This window comes from Pollachius pollachius, assembly GCF_949987615.1.
Source record: "Pollachius pollachius genome assembly, chromosome: 19".
Classification (NCBI taxonomy): Eukaryota; Metazoa; Chordata; class Actinopteri; order Gadiformes; family Gadidae; genus Pollachius; species Pollachius pollachius.
This window is the reverse complement of record NC_136952.1, coordinates 3,203,054-3,225,389: the sequence shown is the minus strand read 5'-3', so window position 1 is coordinate 3,225,389 and position 22,336 is coordinate 3,203,054. Positions and strand designations below refer to the sequence as shown.

The following is a 22,336-nucleotide window of genomic DNA, read 5'->3' as shown; positions in this document are numbered from 1 at the left end:
TATACATGTAATGTATTCCCCCCTAAACACATGCAGACATACATTCATACTAATTCTCTCTCTCTCTCTCTCTCTCTCTCTCTCTCTCTCCTTTACACACACACAGCCTTTTTACCCTTAATTGGCCTATCCCCGTGGACTTTAATTTAGATTTAGAACATGTGACTTAACCAAACTTAGTGGCCCAGGAATGTTACTACACACAGGCGCCCACCTCACACAAACACACACAAATACAAACACAAACACAAACACAAACACACACACACACACACACACACACACACACACACACACACACACACACACAAAGATTCAGAGGGGCGAGATTATTCTCCAAACAACGTTAATATGTTTGGATGTGGTGTGAGAAGGCTAAAGGCTAATTCACAACATGTACAGTAGACATATGGCGTACTGTATGTATCGGCCCCTTTTATATTATTTTACTGAAGTAAAGAAGTAAACAACGGGGCGAAAACGAGCTGGGATTATGTAACATTTAGCGTCTTTAAAACAACGGAATCTGGGCTCACCTGAGTCGAAATGGGAGCTGAGAGCGAAACCGGGGCTGAAAAACAGTGGAGACATGGTGGCCAGGAACACCAACATCTTCCACGACGTGGAGAGAGCAGCAGCAGAAGCTTGGATGTTGCAGCTGTTTCTATTATTAAAACAGAACTAAGCGGCACTGTATCTCGAACACAGATCTGTTCCTTCAATCCTCACACCTGACTCCGACGACGAGTCAAAAAAAGCCTCCATTTCGTACGAACGGAAAAACAAGCAGGCTGAATGAGAGAGGTACCAGATAGGGTATGCATATGTTCTGCCACACGGTTAATCTAGAGCAAGTCAATGCATGTCAGCGCCGATGGGATCCGTCGGTCGCCGATCCGTTACGCACGGCGCTGTGAACACCGGCGCGTCACTGCAGAGGAGCCGAGGAATCACGTTGATTCAGCGCAAAAGCAGAGAGGCGTCGGGCAGCGTCCTAAGAGCGTCGCCTTCCTTGACAGCGAGCGAAGCTCCTCCTGACGCCGTGCGTGAGTGCAGGGGACGCGAGATATAGACACGCAGCAGGGAGAATTCTCGATTACGCGAATTGTCCTCATTGCTTATTGCGCTGAAAGCGGGAGCTCTCCGCGTGCTGACTGCCAGAGCGCCATCTTGCTCCAGAATGATCCGGGAGGTGAGGTGCGCTGGCTCTTATCCTGCGGGAGAGAGTGCTGCTGCTGCTGGGAATGATCTCAAGCGGATTGAGGTCGCTTGTTTTTTGTTGGTTTGTTGGCTGTCCCTTGAAGAGCGAGAACCTTTCCCCTCTCTGGGGATGGGACTCGCAGGATAGACGAAGTTAGAGTGAATGGTGTTAAACTGATGATTCAGCCTGTGGCACAACCTACTCCATCTCAACAAGTAGCCCCGAGACATGTGTTTAAATGGGTTTTCCAGTTTGAACATCAAACAGCAGATGTGTGTGTGTGTGTATGTGTGTGTGTGTATGTGTGTGTGTGTATAAATATATAAATGTGTATAGAAATAAATGTGTGTGTATTTGTGTGTGCATGTGTGTGTGTGTGTGTGTGTGTGTATCCACTTGTATGTGAGTCTCTTTATGTGTGAGTGGGTGTCTCTTTGTGTGGGTGTGCATGTGTGTGCGTGTGTTTGTGGAGTGCATCCATCCATACTCACCACACTGGCTTCTCAACGCGCTGCCCGCCGTCCAGATAAGCGCCGTTTTCCGATGTCCTGCCGGCCCGACGTTCCCATCTCCCGGCGTCAGATAACACCAACTGATCCCAGATCTGCACCCCTACTCCCCCAACCAGGAAGACCGGCCCCCAGGAGACACACAGAGCCGAAGACCTGTTGGCCGAACCGATAACTCCACTGTGTGTAGAGTGCACCTTGAAGGAGGAGGCCCCTTCCCCCCGACACTACAACATCCGTCATCTAGAAACCCCCCCCCCCCTCCACCTACACACACACAAACTCCCTCCTCCATCTCACTTTCACTAGAATTGGATGCCAGGCAGCAGCAGAGGAGGTATGGAGTGGTTGTTCATTGTAGGGTTGTGAACAGTTTCTGTTCTGATAGAGGGAGAGATACAAAGAGAACGAGAGACACAGAGCTAGATAGATGGATAGAAATCTAGATAGATATCTAGATGGATGGATAGAGATACAGATACAGAGATAGAGAAATACAGGGTTGGATGGATAGGTAGAAACTAGATAGATATCTAGATGGATGGATATATATATAAAACTAGATAGATATCTATATGGATGGATAGAGATACAGATACAGAGATAGAGAAATACAGGGTTGGATGGATAGGTAGAAACTAGATATATATCTAGATGGATGGATATATATAAATCTAGATAGATATCTATATGGATGGATAGAGATACAGATACAGAGATAGAGAGACAGAGAGCTAGAATGATGGATAGAAATCTAGAAAGGGATGGATTGATATAGGTAGTGATAGAGATACAGAGATAGAGAGATACAGAGCTAGATAGATGGATAGATATTAATCGAGATAGATATCTATATGGATGGATAGAGATACAGAGATAGAGAGACACAGAGCTAGATAGATGATAGATACAGAATCTAGATCGATATCTAGACGGAAGGATTGAGGTAGCGATGGTTAGATTGAAAGAGACAGAGACGGGTGGAGATAGACATAGATAGATAGAGATAGATAGAGGTAGAGATAGAGATGGATAGATAGAGAGACACTGAGCTAGATAGAGATAAAGATAGATCAATAGAGAGAGAGAGAGATAAAATGTGTAGAGATAGACATAGACAGTTATATTCTGGGGAGAGCGATAGAGCATAGATATAGAATAGATAGATATAGCTGTAGATATAGCTATCGAATATACAGACAAGTATAGCTATAGAGATAGACAGTGACTGATATAGATGTGAAGTTAGATAAACATAGATATGAATATATATATATATATATATATATATATATATAGCCATAGATACAGGTAAAGTGCAAGAGATGGAGAAATAAAGGGGAGAGTAAATGCACATTAGGAGTGCATCCGTCCAGAATATGCTCAGTTCCCGGTGTCAACACACACTCAGTGGACATGCAGCTGAGCGAAGGAGCAGACTCTGGTACCCTGGCTTGATATTATATAATGCATCATCAATATTTCATAAACATTACATATTCTGAGTGATTGTCTACGGTGCTGCACAAGAGCATGTTGTTCTGGTGCAGTGATGCAAGTGTGTGGGTGTGTGTCTGTGTGTGTGTGTGTTTGCGTGTTATCCTGGGCGAACCTCTGCAGAGACATCACGCTGTAAGGCTTTCACTGAAATACAATTTCATGAGAGGAATGCAAATCGCTTCCCCTGTTCTGCCAGGTTACTGTACTGCACTCTACTGTCTCCTCCTCCTCCTCTTCCTCCACCTCCTCCTCCTCCTCCAACCCTACCCCTCCTCCTCCCCCCCCCTGGCGAGCGTCAGTGCAGACCTGGAGATGGATGAGTGATATACACACGGCTTGTCATCCATCACCTTGAGAGCCCTGTCTCAACACCCAGGCACTTAGTCAACAACGCCATAACCCGATTCACTCAGACTGTGTTCTGTGGCCGCAGTGCCCCCGACCGGCAGCTTGTTAAGGTTCAACACCCTAACATCCGTTAGACGCGTACCCCGTTTCTGTAAGCGTTCTGCTCTGTCCCCTTCCTTCCCTCTCTTACTTGTCGGCACCTGATCACTTCATAATCCCCCTCCTCCCTCTGATAGGTTGTGTTGTATTGTGTGTCTGCCGTTGCCCTGGCAACAGAAAGGAGCGGATAAGATGGATGGCTGAGAGTGAAACGCCAACGGGAGGAGATTGTGTTTGACGTCCCGGTCGCTCGAGTCCATCAATCGTTTCTGGTTTCTGTTCAAACATTTGGTTATTTTTAAAGGTGTCCTCATCCCTCTTAAAATGGAAGTGTGACAGCCCTACTAAAGAACAGATTAAATCATGTACTATGTAGAACCACTACATTACACATATTCAAACACATAAGTACATTTAAAATAAATATTTAATGTATATACTTTTTGCATTCTTGAAATTACCGTTTCAGTTATTAAAGACAGACATCTCTCTCTCTCTGCCTCACTCTCTCTCTCTCTCTCTCTCTCTACCTCTCTCTCTCTGCAGACGGTCAGTAAAAGGTCAGAGTGGGATTGTCCAACAGAGGGTTTGTAACGGAACCAACGACCCCTGGGGGTTCAACACACTCTGGGGGAGCGGTGAACTTCTCCTCCCAACACACACACACACACACACACACACACACATTTTATGTTGTACATCCTGCCATTTCATTTTCACACTTGTTGTATGTTGTACGTCTTTGCACTTAAAAATAGTACTCAGCATCATGTTGCATCTTACCCTGTCGGGTACCAAGGCGAATTGTGCTGGTTGTAATACCAGCAGGGGTAAAATACATTAAATCACATAATAGGCAATACAACCATATCTGCATATCAACAGTCAAAATAAAATGAGGCTATTCATCTGAAAAAACGGCAGAGGCATCCAAATCAAAGCAGAAGTAAGTATCCTTTTGTTGCATCGTTATGGTTTGAGGTGTGGCGATAGTATGCCAGTAGAGCCTGTTGAGGTATCTTCGAATGAGATTAGATCAAATCACAACAAAATAAGACACAAAAATGATCAAACGAAATAAGCACACTTATGTGCTGAATGCTGCTGCGCCGCTGTCACACCAAATTTGTAGCGGGTGCCAAATTTGTACCGGGTACGTAATCCATACGTAATCCATTCCAAACCTGCCTGGCAACAGATGATCGCGGACGATCGCGTCGATTGACGTAACAAGGTTCAAGAACATTCGCGAAGTCGTTCATTGAGTTCAAGAACATTCGCGAAGTCGTTCATTGAGCGCGACAAGACAGATAGCCCTAACTTTACAAATTACATTTATTAGCGTTCCTAACTTTATATTTGTATTGCATTTAATTGTTTAATTGAATTTAGCTAGTAAACTGAGTGTTTAATGTATATCATAGTCTAGCTAGCTTGTGTTAATGGTCCGGTTTACTACACATTAAACACAGAGGTAACTAGCTAAATTCAATCAAACAATTAAATGCAATACAAATATAAAGTTAGGAACGCTAATAAATGTAATTTGTAAAGTTAGGGCTATCTGTCTTGTCGCGCTCAATGAACGACTTCGCGAATGTTCTTGAACTCAATGAACGACTTCGCAAATGTTTTTGAACCTTCCTACGTCAATCGACGCGATCATCTGTTGCCAGGCAGGTTATGGCCCTTGGTAGCGCTCCCCCTCAGACTGCGTCACTCTACCTGAGAAACGCAAGGAGTTAGCGTCTAATAGCTGTACCTGCTGGGGGCTAGCATCACCGCTAACGCTAATCCATCTTCCTGGCGGGGGGATGTTAACCAGGAAGCCCCGCCAAATAATGAGAGAACCGTAAGCGGAGTCATTAGGAGGTGCAACTGTTGTGTTTGTGTGTGCGAGTGTGTGTGTAACCAACCATATACACGCATATGCACGCTGAGAGAGAGAGAGCGAGTGTGTGTACGTTTGTGTCTGTGTGTGTACCTACGTTGGTGCGTGCGTATCTATGTTTGTGTTTGTGCATGTGTGTACCTATGTTTGTGTTTGTGCGTGACATACATATGCGTGCGTGTGCGTGAGTGCGTGCGTCTCCGTGTGTGCGTGTTTCTGTGTATGTGTATGCATGCGCCTGTGTTTGTGCGCACCTGGGCGAATTGCGTGCATGTTGTGAGAGAGCTCTCTGGATCCTGCAGGGCCAAACAGAGGGGGGGGGGGGGGGGGGGGGTCTGATTAACTTACAGCAATAACACATTCTACAGGCGGGGCTGGAAACACAGGAAGCACTTTGGATGCGCTCTGTAATGCAGACTCGGTGGAGGCTGGAGGCTAACGCAGTCCTGCCTCCCATCAATACCGAGACGTAAACACATCCTCGCGTTGGATCTCAACGGAGGCAGGCCCGTTGCGGCGCTTGTTTTCCGTCTTCTGCAAAAAGGCAGATGAACGCCGAATTCAAACCAAAACTGTTGTGCGTCAAACACGCTGGAATAGCTGTGCAGGCCCCCCACGGTGTAATTAGTCATCTCCCATTCTGAAAATGTTACACACATTCGTCCCAAGACAAACACATTTAGACACACTTCAAACAGATGCTTCGCACAAATCCTTGTGAGCCAGGGGTCTACACACAGCGCGGCAACGTGGCGGGAATAACTCAGCCGGGGCTGACAACAAACTACACCGAAACAAAGCCTCTGGAATCAGACCGGCTGTGTGTGTGTGTGTGTGTGTGTGTGTGTGTGTGTGTGTGTGTGTGTGTGTGTGTGTGTGTGTGTGTGTGTGTGTGTGTGTGTGTGTTACTGCTGCTGCTGAGCTGCCGGCTCTAAAGGGTCTTTGAAGTGGAGGAGGGGGAAGGACTGACCCCTATCTCCTGCTCAGCTCACTAGCGATAGAAGACCTGAGCCCGAGGACTCGGTCAAACTCTGCCGTTCCCCGGTCGGTTCAAAAAAAAGATGAGAGCCGTATAGATCAATAAACCAAACATTCGATGCATCGCTTCGACATTAATAAAAAAAATTAAACGCAAACGATAAAAACATGAAAACAAAATAAACGGTGATTCACAACAAGTTTAGTGCCGGTGTGGTCTGTTGAACGCCCTTCTTCGTTTATCCCGTCTCGCACCAGCTGTCAGGAACATGTCTGCCGCAGGTGGCCGCGCCGAACACAATTTGCACCGAAAGACGAAGCTGTCCCTTCGCAGGGAGGGTCCATCACACGACAGCACTACCGCGACAGACAGTTTTTATATTATAATATCACACTCTAATTAGCCTCAACGGAAGATCAGCTGAAAATAAAAGAGACAGGGAGATGAAATTAAACCGTTGATCCTGAAAATCTGAAAATCAGTTTAGATATATATTTGAACATCAAAATGCGTTGATTTGCTGAATGTTTGAACGAAGGTTAGCGGTTAGAAATTGAGCAAATTGAGAAGTCTGAAGATGTTGAAGTTTCAGAGAATTGGTGCCCGGCTTTGCTGTCCACTTCAAAAACTTGAATAGGAGTGCGTGATTCGATTCGGGATTTGTAGAGAATAATAAAGAAAGAAAGAAAGAATAAAGCCTAAGAATAACAATAGTGTAGCACTGCTTATAGCACTCAACTAATTATGAATGATTGTTTTACGTAACCGAATGCTCCCGCAATTGAAAAGAAGAAGACTAATGTCTGGAGGAGGTGGTACTTTAACAAGACGTCCTACCGCCCCCTGCTGGCCGCTGCCCTCCCGTTCACCCCCGTGGGCAGGCCACTTCAGGGGAGAGGCGTCTGGTCTGGCCAGAGCCAATGTGTGGATGGAGGTCGTAAGTGAGAGGAGGGAAGAGGAGGGGTGGTGGTGCAGTTCATCCAGACGGGTGCAAGATCACTGAGCCCCATACCTTCTATCTAAAAGAGACAGGGAGATAGCGGGAGTAGTGACAGATAGAGAGGGTTTTTCATTCACTGGGAAACCTTGAATTGGGTGAGTAAGACATATATTAGAGAGAGAGAGAGAGAGAGAGAGAGAGAGAGAGAGAGAGAGAGAGAGAGAGAGAGAGAGAGAGAGAGAGAGAGAGAGAGAGAGAGAGAGAGACCTTGAGTTGACTGAGAATATCGACGGCGGAGGTCACTAATGTAGGAAATATTTCTGACTGTGTTGAGTCCGTTTGGCCGGTCCCTCGCTACGATCCCACGCAAGTCTTTCCACTGAATCACTGAGGGGCCGTCTTAGTTCACTCTTGGTTCTAAACACTGTTAGAACCAAGATCGCCGCTAGGTGAAAAAGGCACATCTGCGTTATTTTCTTGTAGCGGTCAGAGATGCGAGTGTTCTGATGCCAGAATTAATGTAGCCTACACTTCTACGGGTCAGCCCTGGAAAAGGGGATAAACTAAACGCTGATGTGTGCCTTGATCAGAAAAGTTCAAAGTGAAATGTGTGTATGCGTGTCCGACCTGAATATGAAACCAACAGAAACCATTTTTTTTTTGCATGCAACCACATGCTGCGTTTTATCCCTGAATGGAGAAGCCAGCCTGAATAAGGCAGTACACCACATACACCCTCCTGCCCATCTACACACATCAATCTCTCGTGTCTGACTGCAAGTCTGACTCAGGGTCTCTTTATCCAACACACGCACACACACACACACACGTCAGGCCTTGTTATGACTCACCGCCGACACCACCCCTCTGATTTCATTACCTGAATACTTCTGCAAGCTGGCTTCACGTCGCCGCCTCCATTCATTTTAATGAGGGTAGGGCGGCAGAGGGGAGGTCGTGAACAGGATGCTGTTGCCACCCACGTGAACGCGCACAGTGCAAGCACCAGACTCCTAACTTCATACCTGTTACTTCTTCATATATATATTCTAATTCTATATACTGTAGTATATATATATATATATATATATATATATATATATATATATATATATATATATATATATATATATATATATATATATATATATATATATATATATATATATATATATACAGTGAGGCAAAAAAGTATTTAGTCAGCCACCAATTGTGCAAGTTCTCCCACTTAAAAAGATGAGAGAGGCCTGTAATTTTCATCATAGGTATACCTCAGCTATGAGAGACAAAATGAAAAAAAAAAAATCTAGAAAATCACATTTTCTGATTTTTAAAGAATTTATTTGCAAATTATGGTGGAAAATAAGTATTTGGTCAATAACAAAAGGTCATCTCAATACTTTGTTACATGCCCTTTGTTGGCAATGACAGAGGTCAAACGTTTTCTGTAAGTCTTTACAAGGTTTTCACACACTGCTGCTGGTATTTTGGCCCATTCCTCCATGCAGATCTCCTCTAGAGCAGTGATGTTTTTGGGACACACGGACTTTCAACTCCCTCCAAAGATTTTCTATGGGGTTGAGATCTGGCTAGGCCACTCCAGGACCTTGAAATGCTTCTTACGAAGCCTCTCCTTCGTTGCCCGGGCGGTGTGTTTTGGGTCATTGTCATGCTGAAAGACCCAGCCACGTTTCATCTTCAGTGCCCTTGCCGATGGAAGGAGGTTTTCACTCAAAATCTCACGATACATGGCCCCATTCATTCTTTCCGTCACACAGATCAGACGTCCTGGTCCCTTGGCAGAAAAACAGCCCCAAAGCATGATGCTTCCACTCCCATGCTTCACTGTAGGTATGGTGTTCTTTGGATGCAACTCAGCATTCTTTCTCCTCCAAACACGACGAGTTGAGTTTTTACCAAAAAGTTCTATTTTGGTTTCATCTGACCATATGACATTCTCCCAATCCTGTTCTGGATCATCCAAATGCTCTCTAACAAACTTCAAACGGGCCCGGACATGCACTGGCTTTAGCAGGGGGACACGTCTGGCACTGCAGGATTTGAGTCCCTGGCGGCGTAGTGTGTTAGTGATGGTAGCCTTTGTTACTTTGGTCCCAGCTCTCTGGAGGTCATTCACTAGGTCCCCCCGTGTGGTTCTGGGATTTTTGTTCACCGTTCTTGTGATCATTTTGACCCCACAGGGTGAGATCTTGCGTGGAGCCCCAGATCGAGGGAGATTATCAGTGGTCTTGTATGTATTCCATTTCCTAATAATTGCTCCCACAGTTGATTTCTTCACACCAAGCTGCTTACCTATTGCAGATTCAGACTTCCCAGCCTGGTGCAGGTCTACAATTGTCTTTCTGGTGTCCTTTGACAGCTCTTTGGTCTTGGCCATAGTGGAGTTTGGAGTGTGACTGTTTGAGGTTGTGGACAGGTGTCTTTTATACTGATAAGGAGTTCAAACAGGTGCCATTAATACAGGTAGCGAGTGGAGGACAGAGGAGCCTCTTAAAGAAGAAGTTACAGGTCTGTGACAGCCAGAAATCTTGCTGGTTTGTAGGTGACCAAATACTTATTTTCCACCATAATTTGCAAATAAATTCTTAAAAAATCAGACAATGTGATTTTCTGGATTTTTTTTTTCATTTTGTCTCTCATAGCTGAGGTTTACCTATGATGAAAATTACAGGCCTCTGTCGTCTTTTTAAGTGGGAGAACTTGCACAATTGGTGGCTGACTAAATACTTTTTTGCCCCACTGTGTATATATATATATATATATAAAAATAACTGAACGGCTTGTATTCTCTATAGACTTACAAATCAGTTAATTACATTAGCCTTACAAAATATCACTTTAATTTGCAAGCAAAGGAAAGGAAAATAGCACTGATTGATTAGATACAGAAAAGAGACCGCTAGGCTATATTAGAAATATTTGAACAGCAGTTTTGATTAGGTTTTTAACCGTTTTTAACTAGGATTTGACAAATGAGAATCAAACACATTGACATGAGGTAAACAATGACTTTCACTTACAGTTTCCTTCATTTCCCTCAGGTCAAAGCAGGCTGATGCATACTGAGCATACTGGGGATTAACTCAATGATTTTTAATGGTCCCATTTTGACAGCATTGAAAGCGATCGTTGAGGTGCTGGTAATTGAATTGAAAGGCAGGTTAAGTGAATATGTCATGGGGGCAGACTTTATCCCAAATATGCAATGATTTATTCCCGCCACAAGGGGTCAAGAGTAGGGTTAGGGTTAGTGCTTCAAGAAATCAGCATCAACAACATCAACACAGTCGAACATCAATGAATGTATTCTAAGTTGCGGGCGGTTGTTTCCACGTGACAGAGAGAGAAAGACATTCACCTGAGGAAGACTTCTTTCATGGCATCTGTACAATCATATATTTGGCACTGCATTCCTTCTTTATTGCTTTCTATCCTTCTCGCATTTTTCCTTATTAATGTAATGTGATTGATGTGTTGACCTGGGAATATAGATGAAAATTAGCTTTTTTGCTAACTCTGGCACATTTACAATTTGAGTGTAAACTAAAAATGTCAATGGATATGCGTTGTCCCTTTTAAATAAACAAATTCAAAAAATAACTTCAATGCAATTACCTACCGGATTGGTGAGGTTGCTCAATTGTTAAGGAGAAATGAAATTGGTTGCAGAATAAGTGAATCTTATAGATCAATTAATAATATGGATCAGTCTACCAGCCAGTGGACTGCAGCAAACGTTGCTCATCTATCCGTCACACATCTAGGTAGACACGCCCACATGTGATGTCATAAGGGTAGATTTCCAAAACGGTTTGTAACGGCTAATCACACCACACCTGGTGGCCTGTCATGGGACCTTTAACCGTTTAAGCTCCAGCCTATTTTTAATTGTCTAATTTGTCTAATTAATATGCTTGGTGTTTGAGTTGTGTTTGGTGTGTGTAAAAATGACTTGTATGTGCTTGTAGCGCAGTTTCTCATGTTTAATTTGATGTGACTATTTCTACATAATAAGGGCAGTGTTGTATGCCTTTTTCTGCGAGAGTGATCACGGGTCACACTCGATCACGGGAGTTTAAGAGGGTAAACTTAAGACGCTTAGGTTGGAACTTGACAGTGATGATCCTCAGCGTCATTTGCAACTTTTTACAATAATGTTTTTAAAATACAGTGTGCATCGTAGACTACACAATAATGAACTTGCTTTAAAACTGATAATTTAATAATTTAAGTTTCTTAAACGAAAGACCCGTAGGTTGGAGATTCAAGGCACTAGAGGGATCAACCACCATGTGGTTTCCTATCAAATCTTAATTTTTAATTCTTAATTTATCTTTTAACTTAATTAAACCAACACAACTATAATCCCGTACACAGCGAGCCCTTCACCAAATACAAATGTTAAACAAGCTTTGAGAGGGAAATACAATTCCGTTTAGAGAGTCAAGGCAGGGTAGCTGCTGACATGCCCGGATTGTCATGATATTAAAATAAAAATAAAATTGCATTAGGTCTTCCTGCCACCAAATGACCACCTCGTCCCAGTACTAGGAAGGCCATGTGCCGCTGACCGGAATGTCCCCACGGCTCACGATCGCATGTACAGCCGTATGAGGCCAGCCTTGTGCAGCTGCTGCCACAGCTCCAGCTCCGAGAGATAGTCATGGTTGGCAAAGAATCTCACTTTGCTTAGGGTATTGTCATAGTAGTGGTTGGGGTACTTCTTATAGTCGGGCGTCATGAAGCCATAGGCGCTGACCTGCACGGCAAAGACGATCATAAACCACAAAGAAGATCAATCTCAGACACGAGGGGTTGTGGAGCAAGTAATTGACGACCTTGTGAGTTGAAATGATCAACAAACAAATTATATTGGGAACAGATCTGATTCATCACTCAGACAAACAACTAGTTTTGAACACGCTTTGAACACCTTTGGTTTGAAATATAAGCTGGTTACCTGGTCACAGGTGTGCAGAGCAGCCAGAAGCATCACAGAGCCTGTGGACGGACGGTAGATTCTCCTGTATCCTTTCTTCTGTGCGTGGGATTGAAAGAACCTACCGGATATTTTTCAAAATAAGTATATAGAAGAATATTAAAAAAAAATGAGAGAATGGTTTATTGTGTAAGAGGCCCCCTACTGGTAGGGAATGGGGCTGACAGTGTTAGAAAACCTTCCCCCAGACACATTTTACAGCCCCCTCTTCACAACAACACCCATCACTACAAACACAAGAACTTTCGAAACACTATGTAGATCTCGAATGAACTTAAACCATCTTCGACCCCCCCCCCCCCCCCCCCCCAACCCCACCCAAACCTCACATTGTCTTTGTTTCTCAAGTTGAAAACGATGTACTTAAGTGCGTGTGTTTTGTATTCTAATATGAAAATGTATTTTGGGTGTGGTTGACAGATAAGCCTGTACAGGTTTCTGCCACACACACACATGTACTTTGATTTAAGTACATGTAAACACTCAGCCACTGTTTTGTTGTTGACTGTATTGCCTTTGTATCAGCTCACCTGTTCCTGAGGTAGCGGACAAAGTCTGGGTGATACATCTTCAGCTTCTCCGCCGTCGCATCCTCTCCGAAGTACGTTGGTGGACTAGAAAACATACACAGCAAATGATCGGGAATGAGATGCAATTTTATAGTTATAGTTAATATTCAGACACCTAAATATCCCAAATTACAAAAGCTGAAAAGATATTGACAAACAAGCAAAAAAAAATAAAGAAATGATTTAAAACATTTAGTAAAAATTATTATTCATATAACAATAGATAACATCCAAATTATGCAATTCATACAAGGGTTCTTATATCAGTTTAAGTAGTCAATGTACATTTTAATGAAGACGGGAGAGGCTGCATATATGCTAGACCCTAGGTACTACAATTATTTATTAGAAGGTTCACAATCACACACAGCAGCACACGCCTACGTTTTGGTTTTATCTCGGCCTCGCTCCACCGGTGTGTGTGTGGCAACAGCTTTCACCAGCAGGTAGTCACGGTCGTGGTCTGGAAGAAAGACATACCGCGTCTCCTGTAGACCGGCGCAGGGATGACGGAGAGGAGGTGTGAGAGGGGAGCGAGGGCGAGAAAGAGCGAGAGAGAGCGAGAGACGTCATCGAGTCATTGACTCGGCCAGAGACAGTAGCTAGGTGTTCTATCAAAATGGGTGATCTAAAACGATTCCTGAGGAATCATAACTTTTACCCAAGACCGTTTGTTGTGTACGTTGAAACGTAGAGGATCCAACCGGAGCCATATATGGGGATGACGCCTGAACTGTGATCAGTTAAAACTAGGGTAGGCAGTTTACTGATGATTTTTTTGCAATCACATATTTCCTTTATCAATTTGTCCTATATTTGTTGAACTTCTCTTTACATCAAGACAGCAAGCAATAGATAAAAAAGCTTTGACATAACCAATCTGGTATCTGTGGATTTCGCAGGCCTGTGTTGAGCCCGTCCGTTCCATTCCCTGTGGCACAAAGGAAAGGATTAGCTGGCCTACCCGCAAGTCCTTCTACCTACCCGGCCGCCTGCGTGCACCCTGCCCTTTGAACTCACTGAACATCACCAGATTCTTCCCCAAGGACGGGCAGTCCTATTGCCAATGCTTGTTTCATGTGTTTTACGAGAGTGGCTTTGGAGGGTGGACTGAACGGAGGGGTGGGATCTTTTCAGTTGGATACTAACTCTGGCTGCTTGCTCCAAATCGCCCACCCAAGCATTAACATGAGATTCAACTGAAACAATGCTTAAAGTGTATGGTTTGATGGAGGTGGAGGTGGAGGTGGAGGTGATAGTGGAGGTGGTGGTGATGGTGGAGGTGGAGGTGATAGTGGAGGTGGTGGTGATGGTGGTATGACGGTGGAGGTGGTAGTGATAGTGGTGTGAGGGTGGAGGTGGTGGTGATGGTGGAGGTGGTGGTTGTGGTGGTGGAAGTGGTGGTGATAGTGGTGTGATGGTGGAGGTGGTGGTTGTGGTGGTGGTGGTGGTGTGATGTTAGAGGTGGTGGTGGTGGTGTGATGTTAGAGGTGGTGGTGGTGGTGTGATGTTAGAGGTGGTGGTGGTGGTGGTGGTGTGATGTTAGAGGTGGTGGTGGTGGTGTGATGTTAGAGGTGGTGGTGGTGGTGTGATGTTAGAGGTGGTGGTGGTGGTGTGATGTTAGAGGTGGTGGTGGTGGTGTGATGTTAGAGGTGGTGGTGGTGGTGGTGGTGGTGTGATGTTAGAGGTGGTGGTGGTGGTGGTGGTGTGATGTTAGAGGTGGTGGTGGTGGTGGTGGTGTGATGTTAGAGGTGGTGGTGGTGGTGGTGGTGTGATGTTAGAGGTGGTGGTGGTGGTGGTGGTGTGAGGGTGGTGGTGGTGGCATGGCGGGTTCCTGACCGTGGACAGTGGCGGCCCGCTGTAGCCCTGTTTACGGTAGCTCCTCAAGGAGTTCTTGAAGGTATTGGTCGAGAAGGTATAGTGGGTGGTGCGTCTGCCCACGTCCTTCTGGAAACCATCGAGGACAGCTCCGTTTGTCCTTAAGAAAAAGAAAGAAAGCGAGATGTATTTAATTCATATAGTACTCACATGCTACTTACTACGTCCGATAACTTCATTGTTATCGGACTGTTCATCTTATGCTGCTCTTATCCATTATACCCATCTTATGCTGCTGTTATCCATTATACCCATCTTATGCTGTTCTTATCCATTATACCCATCTTATGCTGCTCTTATCCATTATACCCATCTTATGCTGCTCTTATCCATTATACCCATCTTATGCTGCTCTTATCCATTATATCCATCTTATGCTGCTCTTACCCATTATACCCATCTTATGGAACCATTATACCCATACCCGTCACTTTAATTTTGCTGCTGTATTGCACTATATGACAATTCATATTAAAACCGCACCTTAATTGCTCTTTTGCACTTCTATTTAGATCTCCAACTACATTTCGTTGACACTGTACTTTGCACAATGACAATAAAGTTGAATCTGAATATAAACATTAACATTTATATAGAATATATAGATATAGAGATATAGAGGTCACGTACCTGAACACGTAGTGATGGCCGTCATATAGACATACCGATATTTATAGAGATATGTATATAGATATTGCGCACCTGAAGACGTAGTGATGGCCGTCGATCTCGCTGCCCTTGCCGGAGCCCCTCAGGATCCCCCCGTTGCCGACCGCGGCGCAGCGGAGGCACTGCGAGCCCTTGCGACGGAGCTGCCAGTCGTCAAACATCTGGTGGTTGGCCGTCCGGTTGAGGACAGAGAGCGTGGCGTTCAGTGCTGCCGGTGGGGAGGAGTGTGAAGATTCAGAGTTGGACAAGCTTCTGTGTCATTCTGCCAGAACACTCATCGGTAATTTGACTCAGAGTTTGGATGGGAAATAGCTAGAGGCGACGCGGTAGTGCATCGGGTTGTACGTTGTCAGGGATCCAGCAGTGCTACTATGTTGGAGTAAAACTTTTCGGTGAAGACGGTACAGACGCCTGAGCAGGAAACAGAAATGGGAAAGGGCCGGAGTTAAGGCCTTGTTTCCTGTTTTGTTCCAAACATATTCTGCTGAAGAAAACATATTAGGGTGATCCATTGGGTTTATTTAAGAAAACAACTAAATAAGCCTACCTAATGAACCCACCCGTTCATGGAGATCCATTGGGTTTGTTTACAAAAGGACATCCCTTCGACAAAGCCTTCTTCCCTAGAAATTATTACCTGACAATACCTCAGGGGCGAAATGTTTTCTACCTGCTTGCTGGTTTATTACGCCGTAAACGCTTTTCCTTGTTAACCAACATTATAACCTGTCAAGTTCCCTTAAATTAAATTGCTTCTCCCTTGAAGTCTTATGTTGTTGCCTGCCTGTCATTTTACTTATGGCCAGTAATAAAAGTTCCCGTTGGTTCTTGCTTGAAAAAAAAAAAAAAAGGTTTTAACCAGGCAAGTGACAAAAGGGGGCAATATAAATTCATACCTTCATACAAACACACTTTACAGCCGTCAGAGTGGGTACATGGATAACAAGCAGACTGCAACAAGTAAATATCGGTATCCTACGTGCCGTCTCAGGAACATAAGGGGGACTGAGAACCTGAGCTGTGAAGAAGGCCTTTCTGGCGGGTTCCATGACAATATGGTGTGGGTTTGAAGCCTTACCAGGACATATTTTTACAGTTCACAACTGCTGGCTGAGTGTGCTTTCAGATCCCTGCCTCAAGCCACATTCCCTGCTTATCGAGTTCTGGGCAGTTTCTTGAGACAAGAACGTAAATTCACCACCCACCCACCCACACTTCTTACTCTCATAGTCCATCGATGCCCATCCGTAGGTACCGCCATACTGCTTCAGGCGCTGGTACTGTTGGAGACTGACGTCCTTGGACCACTGGAGAACCGGGATGGTCGCCAGAAAGCTTCCATTAAAGTCGGTGGAAGACCACTTCCTGGTGATGGTATCTGGGCAGGTCTGGGGGGGAGCAGACAGGGGGTACTGCTGTTGTCATTACACTGAAGCGGGTGAATGTAAACAAACTGCATTCCAAATTAATAGTTAAAGATAGACCCGAAGTAGATTTAGTGTGGCTTATACACACACACACACACACACACACACACACACACACACAAACAAAAGACACACTGTGTAACTCGCCTGGAGATGCTCCAATGGGCAACAAACCTTGCGACGGTCTCTCGGCCAACGATAAACCAGTATGACCATGGCTAGGTCTTACCCGCGGGAGATAACAGTCGCGAAAACCCTTTAGAGTGGAGGAGGGACTCACGCTCTGTGGTGGGACGTCCTCTCGGCCGTACGTATCTCCAATGAACTGTTCCTCGAAGGTTATCGTCGCTTCAGTGGGCGCGGGGTCGCGGCCAAAGAGACTTTCGCTGAGCCAAGAGAGCCCCAGGCGATCTCCCGTCATGCTGGAATGACAAAATAATTAATTGTTGAGCCAGGGGAAATCCATTGGCAGGTGAACATCAACAATATGAGACATATAAAGGCTCAGTTATGGTTCCACGTCGACGCAACGCAATGACAACGCAGACGGCGCGAGGAAGTCGCAAACCTGTTTTGCTTCTGCGTTGGGCTTTAGTTGGTGGACCAATCACAGCCCTTGCTGCTGCGTCGCCTTAACGCAAGGTTACAATTTTTGGGAAAAGCACGTCAGGCCCTTGCGGTGGACGAAAGGAGGGCCCGCAAGGACGTAATGGGTCCGTAAACCCCCTTGCGTTGCATCGATGTGGTACCAAAACTGAGCCTTTACTCCTAAAAGGCATGACTAATATAGGTTAGAAACCTGTTTTGGCCTTTGATCCCATTTCTTAGGTAAAGAACAATCCAAACTAGTGTCAGTTCTCTGCTACTTCTGCCCCACACATTGTTTTACCTCGTAAGACTTCACTACCGATACTGGTAATCAAGGACGGATTAACATGACCACGGGCCCTGGATACAAACCAGCCATGGACCCTACCAACACGCAAATACAAGCACTAGCACACCGAATTTGGTCGCATATTATAACTCATGCAATCCACAATCACACACATTATAATGCAGCGTGCAGCCAGGAGAGAGAGAGAGAGAGAGAATAATCAAATCAAAAATATCCGCGAAATATACTTTAGCAAATTCGGCCAAAAACACCCTCATTTTATAAACTCCCATGTAGACCAACTACAAATATTAATGGGAGAGAGAAAAGAGAGCTCCGTCCTCGCAGCACAATTTATTTCAGCTTGCCACAACATGAGAGGATGACATTCTACACCAGGCCTCACTGTTTGATTGATTAATGATTATTAGTAACCTATAATGCGTTTTATGTAGCTTTTCATTAATTTTAATTTTTTTTTTTATTTTTTTTTTATTATTATTATTTTTTTTTATTATTATTATTATTATTTTTTTTATATATATATATATATATATATATTTTTTTTACATATGTACATATGTATATCTGTATGTTATGTTATATTGTTACAGGTTGATATATGTACATATTGTTCTGACGTTCCATATTGTTATTATCGTAATATTTGTAATACTGTAATGCTTTGGCAACACTGTTTGGACTACCAATAGTCATGCCAATAAAGCTTTTTTGAATTGAATTGAATTGAATTGAGAGAGAATTTATTTTCGAGATGGACGGTATTTGTTGTACCAGGGCAGTATCTTTAGTGTCTTTTTCTTTCTTTCGCTTACGCTATGCCGACCCGCTTAGCACACGTGTCTCCTTTTTCACTGTGAAATAGAGTATTAAAGGGAAAACGTCACGTTGTCCTGGCAACCGGATTTTCAGTTCTAAACAACCGAACGAGAGATGGCGTTTTCCATTGCTGCCATGTGTTGTTTCTTTCAAAATGAAAATAAATCAATTTCAAAAGGTGAAAATCACCACCAATCGAAACACGCCGAGGCGTTCATGTATCCCCCTGGGGTATTAAAAGGAAAAGTTTGTAAACGTTAGTTTAGTTGTTTTTTTTAATATGAAGACAATCTATTCTCAATATTACTTACATCATTGTAAAGCAAACTCGCAAATCAATTCGCAAAAAAACGTTCCTTTTCTATAAAACGTTCGTGTGGCATAGGATTTCCCCTTGTTAATTTGGTCGAAAAGCAGTTGCTATGGAAACGTGACGTCACACTTTAGTACTATATTGTCCGTTGACCAAGCACTACGACATTGACGTCACGTCACGTTATTTTTTTTTGTATTTATTTTGCAAATCAAAAATATTAAAATCCTTTCATGACCAAAGTCTTGGCCATTTGAATTTTTTTTAATAAAAAAAAAAAATAAAAAAAAATATATGTATCAAGGGCCCCCACATTGGCCAGCCCCGGACATGTGCCCACTTTGCCATTGCGGTAATCCGTCATTGCTAGTAATGACCCCAGTGAACGTACGTGTCTGGCGTCTGATATAGATGATCAGCTGTTAACAGACAAGCAGATATTTTCAAATACAAAGGCTGTTTTCATCCCTTTCTCTCATAACATAGACAATGTGTCATCGTCATCAAACTGAGAATCTTGTTTTTCCCACAGAAGGGCAGCTGCAGCTTCACAAACAATGGTACCGTTGGTGAATGGTACATACGTCACCTGTGACCCACAACTGCGCAGACTAAACGAGTCCAGTAACAAGACACACAGGAAGATTGGATAACTGGATATTAAAGTGTAACCAGATCTGGTTAATGCCCAAGTACGCTTATTTGAAGTCGCCAGCCATCAAGATTCAGCCATCAGCTCCATTGAGACCGGCGGCACCAAGCTGTGCCATCCAAAATCTGGACTGGCTCTTTGAACAGGTGCACTAAATGTCAGCTTCTGGAAATAATGGGGATGTCATTGTTCATTCGGCGAGTCAGATTCCGTCCTTTGACAAAACCACAACGAATCAACTAGAAAGGACAGAAGAACCGGTTACTTTGGAACCGTCTTATGTTCTCCATTGTCCCATCAAGTTGACATTCTTTTACACACACACACACACACACACACACACACACACACACACACACACACACACACACACACACACACACACACACACACACACACACACACACACACACACACACACACACACACACACACACACTTCATACCTGCTGAACTCCTGCGAGATCAGAAACGGACAGGCCCGTTTCGTCCCATCAAAAACACACCAGGTCCCAACCGAAATTGTTCCGCTGGATGTTCCCAGCGTCGTCTCATGTTGTGAACGACAATGGTAAATGGACTGCATTTACATAGCTATTTTTTGTAACCAGTGGCCACTCAACGTTCCTGTACAATATTGCCTTGCATTCAACCATTCATGCACAGATTCACCCATTCATGCACCCATTCACACACTGACGACGGCGTCAACAACGCAAGGCGACAGCCAGCTCGTCGGGAGCAGTTAGGGTGAGATGCCTTGCTCAGTCACACCTCAACACTCAGCTAGGAGGAGCCGGGGATCGAACTAGCACCCTTACCAGCCAACCCGCTCTACCTCCTGAGCTACTGCTGCCTACAATGGTCCTGTGCATGTGTGTGTGTGTGTGTGTGTGTGTGCGCGCGCGTGTGCGTGTGTGGGTAGTTGAGCCCGACTTGCCTGCCTGGCGTCCAAATCTCAAGGCTCACACACAGGACGTAGAGGAAGGGAAGGCTGCTTGCGGCCAGGATATAAAACCCGATGCGCAGCTTGGTCGCCATTGCACGCCCAAACGCTCAACCGTACGCAGGCAGGACTAGGAGTGATGGTCGAACGCAGCCCCCCCCCCCGTGTGCAGCCTGCTTGCTCCCTGGGCATGAGGGGCAGCTGAGGGTGGGTGAAGGGTGGTCTCAGCCAGAGGAGGAGGAGGAGAAGAGGACAGCAGCGGCCGCATAAGACGATGGACTCTGAGGATCCCAGAGATGCGGGGCCACAGGTATGAGGAGGCGGGTCAGGAGGATGGACTCCACTAGGAGAGAGAGAGAGAGAGAGAGAGAGAGAGAGAGAGAGAGAGAGAGAGAGAGAGAGAGAGAGAGAGAGTTGTTGTAAGACTGGTTTATCATAAAGGTTTTTTGACTCTTCCCCAGTGTTTGTGGATATGTTTTAACCTTTGCACACTTATAACTCGATGTACACAGCAGGTGTACAGTCTCACCCAGCCCCAGAAATTCCTCATTCAGACTCAGCCAGGTGAGGCTGCTTCAACCGGCCATCATCCACACATTCTCCCAAGTTTATTTGGAAGATAAACTTTTTTTGGATCATCAAAGTTTATTGGGATCATCAAGACAAGAGCAACATCTAAAATTAGGTCGACCTAGAGGCCTTTGTTTAACCAAATAATTTCGGGTTGAAAGAATTTGTAGCTATAGAGGATTGTTTTCCGCTGAGCACTAGCAACCAGTGTCGCAATGATTAACAGCCCGACCGAAAGTCACATTTTTTAAATAACTTGAAATATATATTTTTTTACTTATTCCGAACGTCAAGATGATCAGATAATACATATAACAATGTAAACCGCAAAACATGTATAAAAACAAAACGATATTAGTGAACTTATATATAGGCTACATATTCCGTTTATGACTTGCTCATTTGGTATCTATTCCTCTAGTGAAAGTCTAAATGCTAGGCTTCTCATCAACTTGCATTCCCCTGGACTACAATATGTGGTAAATCGCCCTCACCTTATCAGTTCCCCTTCTCTGGAAGCCCTCGGCGTTGTTTATCCGGTCAAGGGTCGGCACTGACACACACTCACACACTGACACACACACACACACACACACACACACACACAGCTGGGCTGGGCACAGCATTGGCGGACCCGTTTGTGAAATGAGAAACAGCTGCCGCCACCAAGTTTCCACCCATGAGTTATGATTCAACATTCTGATGAAAATTGACTGCCAATGGGGCCATGTGGCCAATGACGGACCTTGAATCAAGTGCTCATACATATTAAGGATGTGTCAATGACTTCGAGCAACAACGGAAGGGAGCACGTTTTGCAGAAATGACCGATGTGGGCGTGTACGCACTCGTATAGAGCGCATAACCATTGTGAACCTTTTCCGGGGGGCGTGACTTGCATCCTTGAACCTTTGTCAGCATTTATATTGTAAAAAGAAGTTTTTGTAATATTTTCCATGAGTCCGCCAGGTTGAGCCTTGATTGGCCCATAGAGCACATGTTCAGGCTTCAGGTTCCTCAGTGCATGTTAAGGTTTCCAGCTCAGATCTCTCCTCTCTCTCCCTGCCGTGTTGGGGGAGGTCGATACGGTCAACAAAAGAGTGTCGAT

The 22,336-nt window shown here is 44.5% G+C and overlaps 2 protein-coding genes across 2 annotated transcripts in view; both read right to left on the bottom strand.

The window, feature by feature from the left end:
* aatkb (apoptosis-associated tyrosine kinase b) overlaps positions 1–612 on the bottom strand; it is a gene marked incomplete at its 5' end in the record, with an annotated part of 53,491 nt that extends 52,879 nt beyond the window's left edge. Inside the window, one exon of the mRNA XM_079756771.1 lies at positions 537–612. Coding sequence (XP_079612897.1) covers positions 537–612 — 76 coding nt within the window. The remainder of the gene's footprint in view (positions 1–536) is intronic.
* Positions 613–12,065: 11,453 nt separating this feature from the next.
* LOC307089881 (alpha-N-acetylgalactosaminide alpha-2,6-sialyltransferase 2-like) lies at positions 12,066–20,753 on the bottom strand (the record flags this gene model as incomplete). Its single annotated transcript, XM_079756352.1, has 9 exons — positions 12,066–12,247; positions 12,449–12,548; positions 13,018–13,101; positions 13,441–13,544; positions 14,896–15,034; positions 15,637–15,811; positions 16,826–16,991; positions 17,311–17,452; positions 20,653–20,753. The coding sequence occupies 9 exons, from the start codon at positions 20,751–20,753 to the stop codon at positions 12,077–12,079; spliced, it is 1,182 nt and encodes a 393-aa protein (XP_079612478.1). The 3' UTR covers positions 12,066–12,076.
* Positions 20,754–22,336: the final 1,583 nt, after the last annotated feature.